We start from the raw sequence: 19,884 nt of genomic DNA, 5'->3' as shown, positions 1-19,884 counted from the left end.
GGCATTACAAGTTATACCAGAAAAATACATCAAAGTCCGAGGAGGGAAAGTCTATGCAGCCTTCATAGACTTCTCCACAGCATTTGACAAAGTAGATCGTCCTTTGCTGTGGAGGAAATTATCGGACCTGGGTATGCCAACCACGATCCTGGAGCTGGTTCTGGCTCTTCACTCTGCTACCTGGTGTAGAGTTTTATTGGGAGGGGAAAGTTATTTCTTCAGTTAATGGATTAAAACAAGGTTGTCTATTGGCCCCTTTATTATTTTCCCTATGTATATCTGACCTCCCCCATGCCCTGTCCTTAAGTGATGGTATTGCCCCTGTATTAGGGGACAAGCCGATTGTCTGTCTGTTATACGCAGACGATATATTAATATTGGACCTAACTCCAAGAGGATTAAACAATCGTATACAGGCACTACATGATTACGCAGAGAAACACTATCTGAGGATAAATGTGTCTAAAAGTAAAGTAATGTGTATGACGGGAACGAAAAAGCCGAAATATGGGAGCTTTACTTGGTCTGTAGGTGAACAGAAGTTGGAAGTTGTAAAATCTTATGTCTTCCTAGGAAAAACAATATCTGGTAATTTAAGTGATAAGGCCCATATAGCAAATAATATCCGGAAGGCATTGGCACAATGTAAAAGTTTAAGTTCTTTTTATAGATCTACTGGCAGAAGTCATTCTGCCCTTCTGCTAGAGGTCTTCCGTGCCAAAATCCCAGCTTCCCTACTGTATGGCATTGAATTACTTGAATTGGGTAAATGGGGTTTTTTGAACGTTACAGAGGGCAAAATCTTGCGGTATTTTTAACTACGGTTAATACCGCTTGTACCGTGGCCGCTCTTAGGTTAGAATTTGGCCTTCGTAGCAGTTAGGTACAGGGCCTCGCTGGGTTAGTGCGATGGGTCTTTAATATTGTAAAGGGAGAACCCGGTACTCTAAGATATCTTATTCAAAAAGAACTACTGGGATCCCTAAAAGAGCACTCCCTAATTGTAAAGAATTTCAGAATTGCAGTTGATCTTTTACAATTGGATGAATCAGCACTTTTTACACTATCTGCATATCAGCTGAAGTCCACCTTGAAACTAGCTACATGGAAATTAAGTTTTGGGATGGATAGGGAAGCCCTCATCTTAAAGAAAGGTGTTTCCCCGGCTATTGATTCCTGCCTAATAAGGAAAATACAACCCTATGTTACCTGGAACCTTCCTCATGGTGTACACCGCTTTTTGTTTCTATTGAGGCAGGATCGTCTTCCTTTGAATAATTTATTGTCAAGATGGTATGGTTCTTCAGCAATGTGTAATCTTTGTAATAATGCTTCTCAAGATATCACTCATGTACTCTTTGTCTGCCCAGCTCTGCTTTTACATCGGCGTAGGTGGTTGAGACCAATTTGTTTAAAATTAAATATTTTGTCTGCCACCACATTCTTAGACGCCATTTATAATCCCCCCAATGAAATGTTTTGTTATAAAATGTTCAACTTTTTTAAAAGCTTTCTAGATATATACTAGAGGTTCTCAAAAAGTTCTTTTTCTGTTGTTTTTATTTTGATTTTTAATGCATGAAAATGTATTTTCCATGTGTTATCCTTTTATGTGGATCTCATTTGAGTTCCAAAATCATAAATAAATTAATTACAAATTTGATTTGAAATTTGACAACTGATCTGAGAGTCTCCCTGGTTGTAGGGAGTTGTAGTTTTCTGTCGTTATTTTATGCATACTGTGATGTCTCTCTGGCTGCTGTGTGTATTTGTTATAATAAAGCGAAGAGAGAGAGTAGCATAAAAAATAAAAAAAAGACTGGAGGTGAACTTCACTATGGATTGTGCTGGACAGGCATCAAGGTTAACCTACACTTGCCACCGCTAGGGTCCACCTGCTAGTGCTAAGACACCAGGGCTTCTAGGGTCTAGTGGGGCCATCTATGGTCTAGCATGGAAATGTGCTCCCTCAGGAGCGTGGTCTGAGAGACTGGCCATGAAGGCTGAACCTGTTTCCCCAGTTCCAAATCCGGCAGCTCTGACCATAGTGCCACATCCTCTCTTCCACTGAACACCATACTGCCCCACTGAGAGAAACTTGCACTGCCTTCAACTACAACCCAATTGCGCCCGCTATAAACACCTGGATGTAACTCAATTCAAATTACGCCTAGACGAGCAACATGCTGCCTAAAAAATGTAATAACATCCTGGAGAAAGCAAAGTAAAGCATGTGAAATGTAAGCAGGAACAACATGGTTACCAATCCACCCATCAATCAAGCATTGAAGTACCGCCAGGATTGGTGCACTTCCCCACCCAGGGAAAACAATGCTGTTCAAAGAAAAACAAGAAAACAAAAGTAGCGCTTTACTGGCAAACTCTGTAAAGTGGCGCTAATGTTTTTGGGTGTGAATATAATGAATATGGCCACTTTGTGAACATTCTGTCTTGCTTTATTTCGTTTTTTATTTATTTTTCATAGTTTGATCCTTTTATTCCTGAGGCTACACTGTGGAAAACAAAAATGTCAGAAAAAGATGACAAAAGTGTTTTTTTCTGTTTTTGGATCCATTTCACAGGGGAACGAGAGGGTGAAAAACGTTCCTTGAAGTCACAGTTTTCAGTAAGCGAGGAGGAGTGGGGCAGAAAGAGAGGTAATAAGAGAAAGGAAGAGAGGGGGCAGCTGCCAAAGGCAGAACAGAAGTGCACACTGCCCTTGTCTTCTCTGGGCAAGAATGAAAAGAGACCTTTTCCTCCTCTGCCCACCACGCCCGTCCCCGAATGGCCTTCTTTGCCGGCCTTGGCAACTTTGCCGTCCTGGGATGGGATGAATGTTTAAATTAAACAAAGTAGGGGAACGGAATCTACTGCAAAAAAGAATTAGGGGCACCCATGCCCGCCGATCCCGCCCACTTCGACCACTGCTCTTCAACACCACTTTTTAAGTATCTTCTCACCTCCCTTGAACCCCCCTCTATCTAAATTCTTCCTTTCACTTACTTTATTTATTCCCATCCTTTGTCCCTCTTTCTACCTATCCTTCCAACCAGCTGCCTCCCACCTCCATCAGTTTCCTGTCAGCCTCGCTCGCTCTCGTCAGTCACTTTCTTTAGCCCACCCAACTCCCTCCCCCATCTTCTTCCCGTCCTCTCTCAGTCCTCTCTACCCCTTCTCGCTATCTTCCCGCCGCCTCGCAGGTGCGTCCCATTAGTGAGCGCACTAGTGGGCTCGGGCAAGTGCTGTCACCATGAGTCGCCGCCTCCCCCTCTCTTTGAAGCAAAGCGGCAGTGGCAGGCTGAGGCTGCCCGCGGACACCGCACGTTCAGCTTGAGGTCACGGCAAAGTTACTGGGCGTCAGCAGCACCGGGGGCTGCCCGGCTTCCCGCGGCTCGGCGGGCTCCTGCTTCTTTCTGGGGGACGCCACTCGCAAGCGGCCATCATTACTTCGCACTGCAGAGAGGACTTGGTGGCCCTCGCTTCCCGGATCTTCCAGAGGAAGCGCCTGGTCGTTGCTGTGATCGGCATCATCATGGTGCTGGTGCTGCTTGTTGCCATCCCGTTCCTCATTCAGCCCCCCAAGGCTTCGGCTCACTACGAGATGATGGGGACCTGCCGCATGATCTGCGACCCTTATAGCGCCAAGCAGCCCAGCAGCACGGCCGTGGAGGCGCTGCAGGACTTGAGCGCTGTGCCCCCTCCGCCTTTCATCCAGGGACCCAAGGGGGACCAGGGCAGGACGGGGAAACCTGGCCCCAGGGGTCCCCCTGGGGAACCTGGGCCCCCAGGACCGAGGGGTCCCCCCGGAGAAAGGGGGGACTCGGGCAAACCGGGCTTCCCAGGACTGGCCGTTGCCGGGACAACGGACACCACCGGGGGGACGGTGACTACCTCTTTCAGCGGACCCAAAATCGCCTTCTACGTGGGGCTGAAGAGCCCCCACGAGGGCTACGAAGTGCTGAAGTTTGACGACGTGGTCACCAACCTGGGCAACCACTACGACCAGTCCACGGGCAAATTCACGTGCCAGGTGCCCGGGATCTACTTTTTCACCTACCACATCCTGATGAGAGGCGGGGACGGCACCAGCATGTGGGCAGACCTCTGCAAGAACGGGCAGGTGAGCGAGGGCTCCGGGGCTGGAGCAGGAGCGCGCACCGGATGAGCTCGGAGAGCAGCGCCTTGAAGTGCGGGAGTCACAGACGGGGCACTGGGAGGAAGGGGCGCTAGGGCAGAGTCTAGACAGCACAGCAGCAGAATAATGTCCGGACAGTAGGAGTATGAGGCAGCGGGGAGCGCCAAAGTACAGTCTAGAAAGAAGTGGAACAGAGACTGGGTAGTGGGTGTAAGGGCAATGGTGGAACGCTGGGCAGAGGTTCGACAGGAGGAGAGCAGAGACTGGGAAGTGTGAGGAGCAGAGCCTGGCGGTGTGAGGCGCAGCGGCTATAGGAGAAGGGTGTAAGGAGCCCCAAGGAGGGTGGAAGTAGGGGCTGGGGGGCACAGACGCGATTATGTGGAAAGGAGACAGAGTAGGGGGATACACAGGGACGGGGGATGTGTGGAAAAACAAACTAGGTATGTATGCGGAACAGAAGTTAGAAGAGCAAGGCACCGGTAGCAGAGACCGGGGAAGCGCGGAGCAAAGGGCGCGAAGTGGGGGCGGGGTGAGTGGGAAGTAGTGACTTAGGGGGTAAGGGAAGGAGAGACTAGGGAGGGAGGTAAGGGAAGCAGAGGATGAGAGGGTATGGGTAGCTGAGACTGAGGGGGTTCGGGGTGAAGAGACTGAGGGCCTATGGGGAGCAGAGACTGAGCTAGCATGAGGTGTAGAGACTAAGGCGGCAAGGGGATCCGAGACTAAGGGGGTAAAGGGGCACAGACTGAGGGGGTAAGGGGTCAGAGACTGTGGGAGTAAGGGGAGCAGAGATTGAGGGGGTAAGGGGGCACAGACTGAGGGGGTAAGGGGCAGAGACTAGGGGGTTAAGGGGAGCAGAGGCAGAGAGGGGTGACTGTGGGGAGCAGAGACAGGCGGAACGCTGGGAGCAGAGGACGTGATACTATGGGGAGCATGGATTGGGTACGTTTTGGGGAACTGGAGGACTCGACAGCAAAAACTAGGAACGTTTGGGGAGCAGTGACTGATGTAGCGCTGGGGCGCCGGGGGTAGAGAGACTGTCGGAGTGTGGGGAGCAGACTAGGGCAGTACAGAGGCGGAGAAGGAAGGAAGGAAGGTGGGCAAATAGACTTGACTGTAAATTTAAAGTGAGAGAACCGGAAGTCTGTAATTCTGGGGCAGATTTCTGTATAGGCATCAAAGACTGAGAAGGTGGAAACGCAAATCTACTAGAAGAGGCCACAAATCTCTTATCATTAATGGGCCATGGCCCGGGTAGGGGATGCGGCTGAGGTCTTGTGGCGGCGTGGTAGAAGCGAGGAGCTGGAGGCTGAGATAAGAACCAGGTAACTACAACTAAAAAGACTCCAAGGAAGGGAGTCAGAAACCAGTCATCGCTCACATGCTTGGAAGTGAGGTGTTGGTATTTTATATTTTTTTGCTTAATTTCTCTTGCAGTGGCCAGTTGTATTTATAGTTTTTATTTGTAGCAGCAAAGTCAGTGACTTTGTGTTTTGTCTGTAAAAGAAAAAATAATTTTTTTTTTGCTGCTACAAAACAGCATGAATGACTTGAAAAGAAATGGGGCAAATTAGCACATCACTTATAAATATATATTATGGGGTAAATAGGGCCTTGGTGCAATTACCACAATAAAAAAATAAATAGAAATAGCACCAGCCGACCGTGTTTATAATCCAACTCCAAACCCAAATTTAAATTGAAGAGCGCCTATATCTTCCTCTTAATCTTTATTGTAAGATGCAACGAATAACAGTACATATAGGAACTGTAGCATCCCATGGTCTTAGATTTACTAACCTTAATGCATCACCACCACTGGTGGCCTCAACATTTTGAACAGGTGCAGCACCCAGCCTGTGATTGCACACCACCTGGGGAGATCATGTATTACAACTTTTTCGAAGAGGTTGCAACCTGTCTAGAACATAGTTACTTGGTCAGTGGTTGGGCTGTTCCAAATTACAATGACCTATGATTTAATGGCTACTTAAAAAAAAAATGGAACACAAAAGAATCAACACAAACAGCAGGTCTCCAACTGATGGCAGCAGCACTTTCAGAAGGAATGGTGTCAGAATTTGCATATTCACTAATTCATCCACCTATACATTCACCTCAGAAACGTGAGCACCCACTTCAGAAATCTGCCAGCAACTTGCATGTCACTCATGCCTTATCTGTATATGGTCTGTGAGAGAGGCAAGCTGGCTTTTTTACTGCCAGATAGCCCCTGTTTTATGAGGAAGTAAAGCATACACTGCTACTGCCCGATTTGTACCTGTTCTGTGTTGGGAAAGGTTTGTGCGGATGCTACCCCCGCTGCACCTCTCCGCTCAGGTTAAGTAGTTTGCATTGTTTCTGCCCAAAGGGCACCTGATCTATGAAGAGGGAAGTTTCCATTGCTGCTGCTACATCCTATGAAAATCCAAAGGATATTTTGAATGCACTTGCATAACATTCCCTGACCAGTCAGAAGCTTTTGTGGGACCCGGTGCAAACACACCAGGTGTCGAGCCCTAACCCAGAAACGCTGGTTTCAATTATAGCTCCCCAGCTTGTCCAAACTGTGTGACCCTGGGCAATTACTTTTCTTCCCTCTGCCTCCTTTCCCGTGATCATCACAGTTGAGAGCACCTTGAAATAATTCAGTTCAGGATGTACACTGTAGAGCAACCTCTACTGTATATGGTATAATAGACCACAATGCTGCTTCATTAATAACAATAAAGGCCGGATATAGATGGCACTCGACAACCTAATTGCCTCTTGGGTTATCCTAGCCTTGCTTCCAGCACCGGGACATTACTTTCCAAAGTTTCTGTGCGCCTAACAAAAGTTCATTCATTGACTAATAAAATTACTATTTGGGAAAAAGGGGAAATAATGTGACACCACACCAGGTTCGGAACTGCTCAATGTCTAATTAGGAATCCTGGTTTCAATCCTGGCTTCCAAGCTTGACCAAACAATGTGACATTTGCCTCTTGACTTATTCATTAAACTGTAATGGCAGAAAAGGTGTCATCGCTAATTCTAATAGCGGCCCCTCAGTGTGGTGGTATAGTCTAAGGTGCTAAAGTGAAACAATCCAAAATACACTTCGATATGAAAAGGTTCACACCTCAGCTACAAAGTCAGAAACACTTGCAGCAGGTCAGAAGGTCCAGGACGAGCTAAGAGTTGACCTCCTCAGCATCCACTGAGCCGAATTTTCAGACAGGATGCAACACAGATGGGGCTGCTCAGAATTATGGGACCCGGCTGTCACTGCCTCACTATCACTACACTTGTGGTACAGGTAGCGAGGCAGAATATGCTTTGATATTGGACCCACGGCTCACAATCTCACGGCCTATGCACCCCCACTTCCCGCACCCAGTCAGCTGTGAGTATGGCTTGGCAGCATGGCCTGTTTCACAGTGCAGGCTACGATTAAAGTGACTCACCCTGTGAAACATGCTTCGTGTACGGACAGCCTCGCAAATAGCACATTGTGAGGCCACTTCAAGGAGTGAGGCCTAAGAAAATTTGTCCCATCACTCTCCCGCCTTCTTTCTGAGGCTGGTGAACATGCCAAATGAAGCAGGTCTATATTCCTGGGGAAGACGTGTGGCCCACAGGGGCAATATTCAAGCACCGAAACATGTTGATGGAAAGAAGAAGTAGGATCCCTTTCTCTGCCTGCCTGTTTTTAATCATGCGGTAGTTCAACACCAGTAAACATTTTAACTCACCTCATACAAATTTGACATGAGTAATATGTCAACATAAGTGATATAATCGCACCCAAACTAGGTAATCTTTAGCAAGATAATGTGCAAACAGTGAAAGTAGTACTCGTGAATGATTCCCTGTGCAAGATATGCGACCCACTGATGAAGAGTATCAAACTCGGTAGGTGAGTGTTCATCATCCTATATGAGTGCATGAACATATGCTAATTCCATAAGAGGTGTGGCTGTTTCTTCCAAATGTTTTGTACTTCTTGAATGTTTATGTACATTTTACAACAGCCCTTTAACGCCTCTAACTCACTCTTTAGTGTTTTAGCTACCTGTGTTGTAACTGTCCTGTGTGTGTGAGAGAATTGTGTTATTTTCCTTATATTACTGCCACATCTTTAACTTATTATTTGTGTTATAGAAAGTTGAACTGCTGCTATCCTTGTTGTACCTTTATTGTGTGGTGAAGCTACAAAAAGGCCCTGTAAGTGATGCTTGTCGCATACCTAAGTAACCATTTGGAGTACAAAAGTTTTGAGAATAGAGCTGGGAAGAAGGTGATAAAGAAGCTCTTCCATTGCAAACTAATCAGAATATTTGCTGGAAACTACTTAAACACTTTAAACTGCCATGTAAATCAGCTCAGCTCAGCTTTGCACATAGCTCATAGGTGTCGCCAGGTCATCTGTAAAACTGTTCTGAGATTTCACACATCAGTGGTAGGGCATTTGTGTCCCTATAGTTACAATTTAAAAGTCAAACCACAAATCCCAGAATGCATTATGCTGTTGGTAATACTGACAGGACTAACTGAAATTGTCACAGATGTCAAAGGTTATTTGCCAGCATTGCGCACAGTCATTCTATGATCTTCTTTTGAAATATATTTGTTAAACTCACCTGACTTCTGCTGTCTTTTTAGGGTTCAAATGAAAGATATTAATATTACCCAATTTAAGTGTAATTAGACTCTATTAAATGCCTTGGTTACAGAAACCATCACACATGGCTATTGTAAGTTGAGTGCTCGTTAGGACCAGGATGGTGGAAAACGACAACCGGTTCTACTACTTCTATTGCTACTACTTTTACTACTACTACTAATAATAATAAATAATACTACTACTACTACTAATACTACTGCTACTACCACAAAGCATTGGCAAAGCCAATAGGTATGACATTAATTGTCAGCCTTTTGAGTTTGTCATTGTTTTTTTTAGCTTTGTCATGTTTTTTGGGAAAGTTTATTGTTGGAGGAACTACCACACCCTTGCCAGCATGAGATATGGCTAAAAGCAAAAATAAAATGGTTTTGAAAAGCCCACATTGTCATAATAGTACATGGCACTTGAGGAAATTACTTTATTTAGATGTGCTCCTTGTGAAAAACGAAATGCTGTCACTCATAGGTAAATTGGCCAATGGCTTCAGAAAATTGTCCCAAAGCCCCATGCTGTAACAGGTGGAAGAAAAATGTGAAAGACATAACAGACCAGTGGATGATGAAGTCTGGCTGCAAGCCCCTGTAAGTAAGCATATAAATACTGTTAGTAAAATCAAAAGGTCTGGGCTAACAGCAGTCCTGGTAATAGTAGCTACATTTGCAAAATCAATAGGAACGAGCATTGGCAAAGCCAATAAGGCTGCCAGCTTTTTGGCAATTCTTTTGTCATAGTTTTTGCAAAACTTTATTGTTCCGGAAGCTGCCAAGACCTCATTAAATGTAAAAAAGAAAAAGGAAATTGGCTAGAGGTAAAAGTTTTTTTCTGGTCTCAAAAAATACACATTACCATGGTACAACTGGCACTGAAGGGAATGCCTTGTGTGTGGATGTGCTCCTTGTGAAAGGGGAGCATGTTGTAACTCATAGTGACATCAGTCAATGATTGAAGTGGGTTAACATTGCCCCTTGATGCATGCTGGAGTAGGTGTAAGAAACATGTGACTAATTGATGAAGTCTGGTGGAAAAGACCTCTAAGTAACTATGGTATACATACTTTTAGTAAAATTAAGAGGTCTTGGCTAACACCGACCTAAAAAAGTTATCGGTCTGGCTTTGGCTGCTAGCCTCACCTTTGAGAAAAAAGGAAAGAAAGTAAGACAGGAATAAAAAAAAGGAAGGAAGGCAGCCAAAAAGGAGGGAACCCAGACAAAAAAGAAAGAAAGAAGATCAAAAAAGGAATGAAGGACAACGAAAAAGAAGGAAGAGCAGGAGGGAGTCAAAATGAGAAGGAAGGAAGGCAAAAAGGAAGAAAGGAGGGATGAAAGAAGTAAGGCAAAAAGAAGGAACAAGGAAATAAAGAAGGGAACAAGGCAAGAAAGAAAGAAGCAAAAAAGAAAGGAAGAAAGAAGGAAAAAAGAAGGAAAAAAGAAGGAAAAAAGAAGGAAAAAAGAAGGAAAAAGACGGAAAGAGATAAAACAAGAAAGAAGGAAATATAGAAGGAAAGGAAGGAAGAAAGAAGGAAAAAGGAAAGGAAGAAGAAAAGAAAGAAAAAAGAAGACAAAACAGAAAAGAAGAAGGCAACCAAGGAACAACGGAGTGAAAAAGGCAAACATGAAAGAAAAAGAAAGAAAAATAGAAGGCAAAAAGCTAAAAAAGAAAGAAGGAAAGAAGGCAAAAAAGAAGAAAGAAGGAACAAGAAATGTAGAAAAAAGGCAAGACAGAAAGAAGGAAAAAAGTACATAAGGCAAAAAATGAAAATGCAAAAAGGGAAAGAAAGCAAAAAAGAGAGAAATGAGTTAAGGAATAATGAAAGTTAAAGGGAAAGAAAAGAAAAAAGAAAGAAGAAAAGAATAAAGAAAAGAAGGAAATAAAAAGCAAAAATGAAAGAAGAAGGAAACAAGGCAAGAAGAAAAAGAATGGAAGAAGGCAAAAAAGAAAGAAGGAAAGAAAGAAAGAAAGAAAAAAGGAAGAAGGCAAAGAAAGAAGGGATGAAAGGCGGTAACAAATAAAGAAGGATTAAAGGAAAAAGGAAGGCAAGAAAGAAAGAAGGAAAGAAAAAAGACAAGAAAGAATATGAAAGGAAGGAAGGAAAGAGGGGTCACAGAGCAAAATATTGGATACTAAAATCCAAATTATACCCCACCTCAGTTTAAATAAAACTGCTATAAGTGCTAAGCATGATAAAGTTTGGTTTTCTTTCTGGGAAAAGTTTATTGAATAACCATTAGCGAAACCGAGTCCATGAACACAATATGGTATACTGTAAAATAGCAGTCCACTTTGCATGAAATTTACAACAGTATTGGAAGGGGGCTGGAACTGATAAAGCTGGAATGTGCCCTGTGCTCATTTCAAATTCGTCCTACTATCACATAAGGCAACACTGGCACTAAAGGGAAGTACATTGTGTGCCGATGTCCACCTTGTGAAGGAGCAAAATGCAATCACTCCAAGTGACTCTTAAAAAGAGGCTTAAGTAGGCTTACCCACTGCCTCATGCTTTATGCTGTACTAGGCGGAAGCAAAATGGGACTGACACATCAACAGACTAATGGGTAAAGTGAGATGGCTGAAAGCCCCTCTAGGTAAGTATAATACACCTAGACCTAATAATAGGGCCCCCAGGCACTGTTGAATATGATATTGCTGAATACCAGGCTTCCAACTCTTGGTGTCCCCTGTTGCCTTTTTCTTCCAGCACCCTACACTTCCTGTTTCTTTATCTCACACTTGCAGGATGTTATTAATGCCTTTATCACTGGTTTCTTCCCTTTCCCTTTCTCTATTTTCTGCCTTTCTCTCTCTTGTTTTAGTCAGTCTGACGATGAAACATAAGCCCTGGTCCTTAAAAATGACTTCTTGTGACCAACACCGCCAACCACATATACAGATTAGGTACTAATGACTGAACACTAAGCTCTAGCAGGTGGCTGCCCCAGAAACATGTCGAGTTCTGTGAAAATATCATTGATTTCCATTACACTCACACTCCTGATAATGGGAAACCCTCAATCAATATTATTATTAAAACCTGACAGAAATTTGTAATGATTGTGAATTGTAATAACCCAATATCTTTTGTGTGTCTGTTGGGGATGGGGGAGGTTCATTTCTAAATTGCAACATTATTGAAGTGTAGCCTCCTGGTTATGCTTGAAAACAGCAGTCTACAATAAATACAAGGATCAGATGAAGGGAGACAGAGCCACAACTCAAATTTATGTGCATGCAGTAGCCACACCTCTCTACCTAGGTCCTGATTCTGAATGTTCAGGTGCTGGCAAGAGGATAAATTCAATGCAAGTTTACTATTGCTCTGCCGTAAATGGGCACCAGTACCATACACTGACAAGGTAAGTCCCAAGGAATGAAGAATTACCACGTGGTACTGGATTTACTGGTTCAGCAAAGAAAAAGAAGGTCAAGGCACTCAAGACCTGCACCAGTCAGTCTAGTGTGATGTAAATAATCCAGCAGATGGTGCAAAGAGCCGGGAACGTGACCTCCCTACGTCCCCACTTATTGGGAAACCCAAAGAAACAATGAACAAACTGGCTCAGCACACATCTATTGTTATACACAGTTTCTAAAGTACACAATGATAAGTATTAATCAGTAATTAAACTATAACACAGGCATCTCCCAAATGATTCAAATAAGTCATCAGGTTGCGAAAAGTATATTCATCTTTTTTTCCTTTATTGATTTGTTCTGAAATTTCTGTAAAAGCACCACATAGAATTCATAGTCGATGTAACGCGTTTCGTCCCAATGGGACGTCTTCAAGGCTGTGATGCATGTATGTAGTCCACATAAATGTAGCCCAACACACTTGTAGGTATGGTAATTGTTTTAGCAAGGAAAATCTTCACATTTAAAGACGAAAAAAACACGATTGGTGTGTGTCAAACAATTCCAGGAAATGTCCGATATTATATAACAGGACAGTGTGTGGAGAATAGGTCAACAGAATGAAGTAAAGCCGAAATCCCCCAAAACGGTCAGGGATTTACCGGTTGTTAAAGCACACAGAATTCTCAATTCAATGGAGCTTAACGCATACAACTGTATGCCTCTGCCTCAGGTTGTTGGGTGGGTGCAGGGAAGAGGGTGGGTTGAGGAGGGAAGAATCATATAACGTCTGGAAGGGGGAGCATTGAATTAAACTTATTGCCTGGAGAAAAAACCCAGGAGCCAAGGCTTGGCTGCTGCTGTAGTTCAAGCCTCATGCGATTTTACCAGGTGAAACTACTGCCCAAAAAAACAAGGCCATTTTTCCAACACCTGAGAAAACCAGCTGCAGGAGCACTGGCCTACTCTGAACCAGATGGAATGAATTCCATGTGGTAATTCCCCCCCCATGTAACTCATAATTGTCACTCGGTTTTCTGTTCGGGTCCGGAGAGGATATTTCATCAGTTTGAAACAAATCCTCCTACAATGGAGGTTGTTTTGGATGACACTTTGGACTGACACTCTCTTATTTATGGCCAATCCTCGTATAAAGAATGAACACAAATCTGATACACATCGTTCTGTGCTGTGAATAAAACAGTGGGAAGTAGCTGAATGATATAAAGATATCAGTTTGAACCCTGATGAAGTCCTCGTGGACGAAACGCATTAACTGGGCTGAATGATGCAAAGCTTAAAAAAAAATAAAAGAAGAATATACTGACTCCACTCTCTGTTACCCATGAGGAAGGTTGGCACCAGTGCATTTTTGGACATTTTCAGAAGTCCCAGGGCAGACAGGTGTCACTGGGCTTAAATTGTGTCAATCACAGCCTCTGACTTCAGCGTTTTCCCAGCCTGAACACTAAGCCATCCCTTTAGCAATAAACGGGCAGGGGAGCAAAGTCAAACAGTCCAAAGCTAACAGAGGGAAGTTGAGTGGGTGGACAGACTCAGAGCTGGGAGTTCCTGCAACTTTCTTGAATTTTGGTGGGGCCAAACTGCTTGACAAGTTGTTCTATGCTCAGTCCCCGAGTACACTTGGGAAGGACTTCACCCCAGGTCAGGCAACTGGTGCACAAGAAACTCTTTGGTGCTACTGTGGTGTTTCAGGTGAGCTGATGCAGCACCAGTCGAGGAGGTACAGTGTTTATGGCCGCACAGATCTTGCAGCTTTGGCTCTTCCTGATACAAACTCCACCACCAAACAAGCTAATTACTCACTCCTGGGGATTACATGGGTCAGGTGCAGGGCTCTCCATCAATATGGTTCTCCTTCTGCACTCCAGGATAACTTTTGTGATGACTATGGACTGGGGTCTGGTCTCATTTAGCACCTCTTGGCTTCGTAACACCACAGAACTTGGACAGACTTGATGTTTCTCAGTACCTTCTGTCCACAATGGTACACAGTCTATTCACACTTCAGAGATACTTCAGGTTCTCTTGGGTCTCACCCTCAAACTGGACCTCTGCGGTTCATCGTTCATGGCTTTTCCTCTTCATTTGGTCAGCAAAGGCACACCCAATACACCTCGTGAGCATGACCATTCAAAGCTGGGCCCAGGGAGCCTGCACTGGCAGCCTTGGTTGTAGATCCCAGATTTATGGCCCAAACTTGGCAAACAGAGTGGGCCAAGAATACCCAAACCCCGGAGCACAGAGAACTTCTCGTTGCCACTGGTTTTAAAACCTTGGTTTCGGTAGAGAAATCTGGGCATATTGGGTAGACGTTTCTGTCCATCTTTATACTGAAGAATCAAATAGTAGTTGTGTATTCCAACAGTCAGCTCTGAGACTAGTTCTTGTTAGTACAGGCCCTTTTGTTCATTCCTCTCAGGCTCAGCCAAGGTCTTTGTTACAATGTGGTAGAAGGAAGGTGGGAATCTTAGCTACTTGTTGGCCTATGGGGTTAAGTCCTTACATAGAACAATGGGCAGGAAAGGGCAGAGGAAACTCTCTAGCTTTAAAGGAGTTCACTGTCTCTTCTTTTCCACACCCAAAAGTCTAACTCACTGCAAAGGATCCCTGTAATGTCCTGTAGGATTCCTGCAATTCAAATCTAATGTTTGAACTCTCTCCAAAACCCCATGTTATGAACCATTTGGATGTAGCAAATGCAAAATGGATTTCATTAGCCTGTGACCTTGATACACCCATCCTCTAGACATTCTGAATGGTACACTCATGGAACATCCATGCCCCACATGGTTGGGAGGAGGACATTGTGGTAGACCAATTAAAAAGATGTCAAAGGCCAGTAACTAACTCTCTCCTCATTGACAGATTAAAAAGCTTTCTATAATCGATACCGCTGCCAGCACTGTCAGCCATATAGAGCCTGGTGAGTTGATAGTAGTCCGACTTGGTAAGGAGAGTGCACATGGTGTCCTTTCCCAGACCTCAAAGCTCTGCTCTGGGACTCAATTATGTCACAAATGCTTCTAGTGCAGACATATAATTTGCATTTGTGTGGAAGTGTGGGCAAAAATGTACAGCTTGCTATGAAGAACTTTAGGCAGGAGTGCACAATATCCCGAGCCATGCAAGGGACCTTTCTTCCTCCCTCTGTGCATCTTCAGGTTATTTAGGCTATCCTAGAGAGTGCAATGTTCTCCCTTTGATAAGTTTGAGAAAGTGGTAGGATAGGAGCAGAAGAATATTGATTTTGATGTGGTCGTAATTGTGCCCGTTTTATTGAAACTCTTCTTTCAGTATAATACTACTTATGATGTTAGAATTGAGAAAGTGGCAGTTGAAAGGCTAGTGAGGGGGAGGATGTGCAGTCTCCATGAGAAACTATACATAAAAGTTGGTAGTCACAGGGTAAATATTTAAATAATTTCATGAGAATTGCTTGATGAAAACTACACCCAGTCGTGTTCCAGGAACAGGCTGCAGTCACCAAATGGTTAAGGCATTTTTAGAATTGGTACTTAAATTCAGGGCCATTGGAATTATGCAATTGTGCAGCGAAACACAAATAATTATAGATTTGCCACACTTTCCTCATAATCAATCATCTGCCGCATAATCTGCTGCAGATGTTTCTAGCACAAATGGTTCAAAAGTTACTAAAAATGCGGCACCACGTGTTGCAGTGCAGTGGAAGGCCCTCTCCAAACCTGGACTGGTCCTCTTTATGTTGCTTATTGATATATTTGGGTGTTAACCAGGGACAAATAGGGAGCAACCAATGCCCAGAGAGTGTTATCAAGTTTAAAACTGATGAAATAATGAAGAAAAACTATTAGAAAATGTGCCGCATTATGCAGCATAATTTGCCTTTTCGTGCTGCATACTTTTCTCAAACCTGCCACATAATTTGACCCTCTCCTGCCACATAATTCCAGTGGCCCTGCTTAAAATCCAACTGTACCATTAAGAGTATTTAAAATTAAAATACCATAGACAATTCCCTAGAAACCAAACATGAGATTTTTACCTGCTCCCAAACAAAAAATATCTCTTGTTAAATGTAGTAAGCTAACCCAATATTATCCTACGGGTGAGGTAGGTCTCACAGTTGTGAAAAATGAATTTGTCAGTTCTTCACTACCAGGACATGTAAAATGTAAAAGTACATGTCCAACCTTTTAAATACAATGCACCTTGCCCTTTGGGCTATTTGAGGCATACCTTGGGGTGACTTATGTATTAAAAAGGGAGTTTTAGGCTTGGCAACATGGTTATTTTGCCAAGTTGAACTGTTTTAACCCCTTCCCTGCTCATGACGGAACCACTCCGTCATGAGCCATGGGCGCCGTGTGCTTATGATGGAGTGGTTCCGTCATGCTGCGGCCGTTGGCGGCCGCTCCGCCCACGCGGCACTGATTCCCCGCCTGTGCGGGCGAACAATGCAAGTGGGCGGAGTCGTGACGGAACCACTCCGTCATGAGCACAGCTCGCCCGTGACTCATGACGGAGTGATTCCGTCACGGACATGGCGGCGCCGCGCTGACCCCAAACCCCCCTAGCGCCGTGGCGGAATTCGTGCCGCGGCGAAGGGGTTAAAACTGCATGTAGGCTGCAATGGCAGACCTGAGACATGTTTTAAAATGCTACCTTAGTGGGTGGAACCATAAGTGCTGCAGGCCCACTAGTAGCAATAATTTACAGACCCCTGGCTACATGTAGTACACCTTACTAGTAACCTACTAGTACATTAAATGTGCCAATTTGGTGTAAGCCAATTTCACCATGTTTAAAGGAGAGAGCACAAGCACTTTAGCACTGTTAGCAGTGGTAAAGTGCAAGGAGTCCTAAAAGCCAACAAAAACGGGCTCAGAAAAAAGGAGGGTTAAGGCAAAATGTTTACAGATGACCCTGCAGAGAAGGCCAAGTCCAACAGTACAGGACTAAATTCAGTTGAAGGCTCCCAACATTTTACCTCCAGAGTTATTGAGTGCTCCCAGAGTCGTTTGGCTTGCTCACTGAGGTTTAATTCTAAATGAGCACAAAATATAATGGTATAAAACCAATATATTTCAAGGAACTCTAAAATATGGAAAATATGTCATATTAACAGCCCCAAACCACTCTGCAAAGCTTTTCCATCTTCTGCAGAGTTTTTCCATTATCAGATTTGCTAGGCTTATGCAGCATGAAGGACCAAATTAACCGACAAAGTTATTTAACTAATGCTGCAAAAAAATTACAAATTATGTAGTGCATTCTCTGGCAGTATTATTTTAATCAATTTTAGCTACAAACAAGATTTTTGTGAAATCTGCAAATTATGTGGTGCATGCTGTGAATCCATAATTAAGTGATAAATTCTGCAGTCAAAGAACTGCAGAAATCTACTGGCTTTGACCTTTGCCTGTTGTTTTATCAAGAATATATTAAAGAAAGGTAAATAAAACCATAACATTCTAAGAGGATAGGGCTTTTTTTATGTCATCAGTGATGTAACTGACTATGTCATGAGCAATGTAATTTGTAAGATCATTAACAGTGCATTGTGGGGGGGCATAAGTTATAGTTATCTCAGGTAACTATAACTGCAGAATTTCACTGGTTTAGTACGAGGGAAATCTGGGCCTAACTATAATGCCCCAGTAACCTTTGTTTTTTTCAGTGAATTTCAAAGAGCCCGATTCACAGAATTAACTTAAGACAAAATCCTAAACTTACTACTTTTGGTATTCACAGAATGCACTTACTACTTTTGGTATTCACAGAATGGATTTACGACTACTAACTTTACGTCCACACTCGGGCCGGAAATTCCGGGTTGGAGGTGGAGCCTCCAGCCCGGAGGCGGAGCGTCTGTCCCAGAGGCGGATCTTCGGGCACGGAGGTGGTGATTCCGGCCGGTGGCGGAGATTTAGCCATGGCCGAAATTTCCACCTCAGGGCCAGAAGCGCCGCCTCTGGGCCGGAAGCTCCGCCTCCGGGTCGGAAGCTCCGCCTCCGGGCCGGAATTTCCAGCCCGAGTGCGGACGTAAAGGTAGTAGTCGTAAATCCATTCTGTGAATACCAAAAGTAGTAAGTGCATTCTGTGAATACCAAAAGTAGTAAGTGCATTCTGTGAATACCAAAAGTAGTACGTTTAGGATTTTGTCTTAAGTTAATTCTGTGAATCGGGCCCAAAGTTTAAAAAAAAAATCTATTTCCTAACTATAACGTCCTTGTAACCTTTGTCTTTGTTTTAGTGAATATATATATGTATATATACATATTTAGTTATATATTCACTGAAAGAACCAAAGATTACAGGGACTTTATAGCTAGGCTCAGATTTTACACACATAAAACCATAAAAATTCAGTGGTTATAGTTATGTTAAGAAACTATAACTCATGCCCTAAGGTAACTATAACTTGTACCCCGCCGCACAGTTTTCGCATCAATAATTGTTTGGCAAATGTTACACTGATATTTTTAATGATTTAATAGAAGATATCATGACTGATGTTATATGTGGGGTGATTAGAAGTGCATGGCGAAGGCGTGAGTTAAAGTTACCTTAGGGTTTGTGTAATAGTTTCTTGAGATAACTATAACTGCTGGATTTCTATGGTTTTATGTGTGTAAAATCTGAACCTAACTATAACATCCCTGGTACCTTTGTTTTTTGTGCATTTCTAAGGTTTATTTGATTCTATTTCCTAACTACAACATTCCTGTAACCTTTGTTTTTTTCAGTAAATTTCTCTGGTTTTTTAATGCTATTTCTTTCTATACTGTCCCTGTAACCTTTTTGTTAAAAATACATTTCTGGGGTTCTTTAAATGTAAAGTAATATTTAATCACCATCTGCTAATCTAACTCCTACTGTGCATGGGCTGTGGCTGAGTGCAGCGGTGAGTTGGCCGCAGGGCCTAGCCTCTGGCCAGGCCCTGCGGCCAACCCCCTCCATGAAACCAACCCCACACTGCGCACAGCCTTTGGCCATGTGCAGTGGGGGTTGTCTATGGCCAGGCCCTGTGGCCAATCCCCTAAAGGCAGCCCACCTGTGGGCCCCTGGGCGTGTAAGTGACTGCATAGGTCTGTGGGGTATGTTACCAGCTGTATGATTGTGTATGTGGGTGTATGAGTTTCTCAGTGGGTGTGTGAGTGCCTGTGTGGGTCTTAGTGTGGATGTCTGAGTGCTTCTCTGAGTCTGTAAGTGGGTGTGCAAGTGGCTGAATGAGTGTGTAACTGGGTGTGTGAGTGGTTTCTGGGTCTCCGACTGGGTGTGTGAGTGGCTGTATGGGTGTTTGTGTGGGTGAGTGAGTAGTTTTCTGGGTTTCTGAGTGGTGTGGGAGTAGCTGCATGGGTGTGTGAGTGGGAGTTATTGTATGGTAGTGGGTGTGTGTGTGCCTGTGTGGGTCTGTGAGCGGACTTGTGAGTAGTTCTCTGAGTGGATGTATCAATGTCTGTATGGTGTGTGAGTGGCTGTATGGATGTGTGACTGGGTGTGTGAGTATCTGTATGGGTGTGTGGCTGGGTAGGTGAGAGTTTTTCTTTGTCTCTGATTGAGTGTGGGATGTGCTGTATGTGTGTGTTAGTGATTTTCTGGGTCTCTAAGTGGGTGTGAGTGACTGTATGGCTGTGTGAGGGGTTATGTGGGTGTGTAAGTGGGCATGTGAGTGTATGGTGGTGGTGTATGAGCGGGTGTTTGTTAGTGGCTGTATGGGTCT

The 19,884-nt window shown here is 43.9% G+C and overlaps 1 protein-coding gene across 1 annotated transcript in view; it reads left to right on the top strand.

Moving 5' to 3' along the window:
• Window positions 1-3,131: 3,131 nt before the first annotated feature.
• Window positions 3,132-19,884, top strand: part of C1QL2 (complement C1q like 2) — a 91,709-nt gene continuing 74,956 nt past the window's right edge. Inside the window, exon 1 of the mRNA XM_085647470.1 lies at window positions 3,132-4,120. Within this exon, the coding sequence (XP_085503596.1) occupies window positions 3,533-4,120 (588 nt within the window). The 5' untranslated portion in view covers window positions 3,132-3,532. The remainder of the gene's footprint in view (window positions 4,121-19,884) is intronic.

Source organism: Triturus cristatus, chromosome 3_2 (assembly GCF_964204655.1).
Source record: "Triturus cristatus chromosome 3_2, aTriCri1.1, whole genome shotgun sequence".
Taxonomy (NCBI): Eukaryota; Metazoa; Chordata; class Amphibia; order Caudata; family Salamandridae; genus Triturus; species Triturus cristatus.
This window is presented reverse-complemented; position numbering and strand designations above follow the sequence as displayed.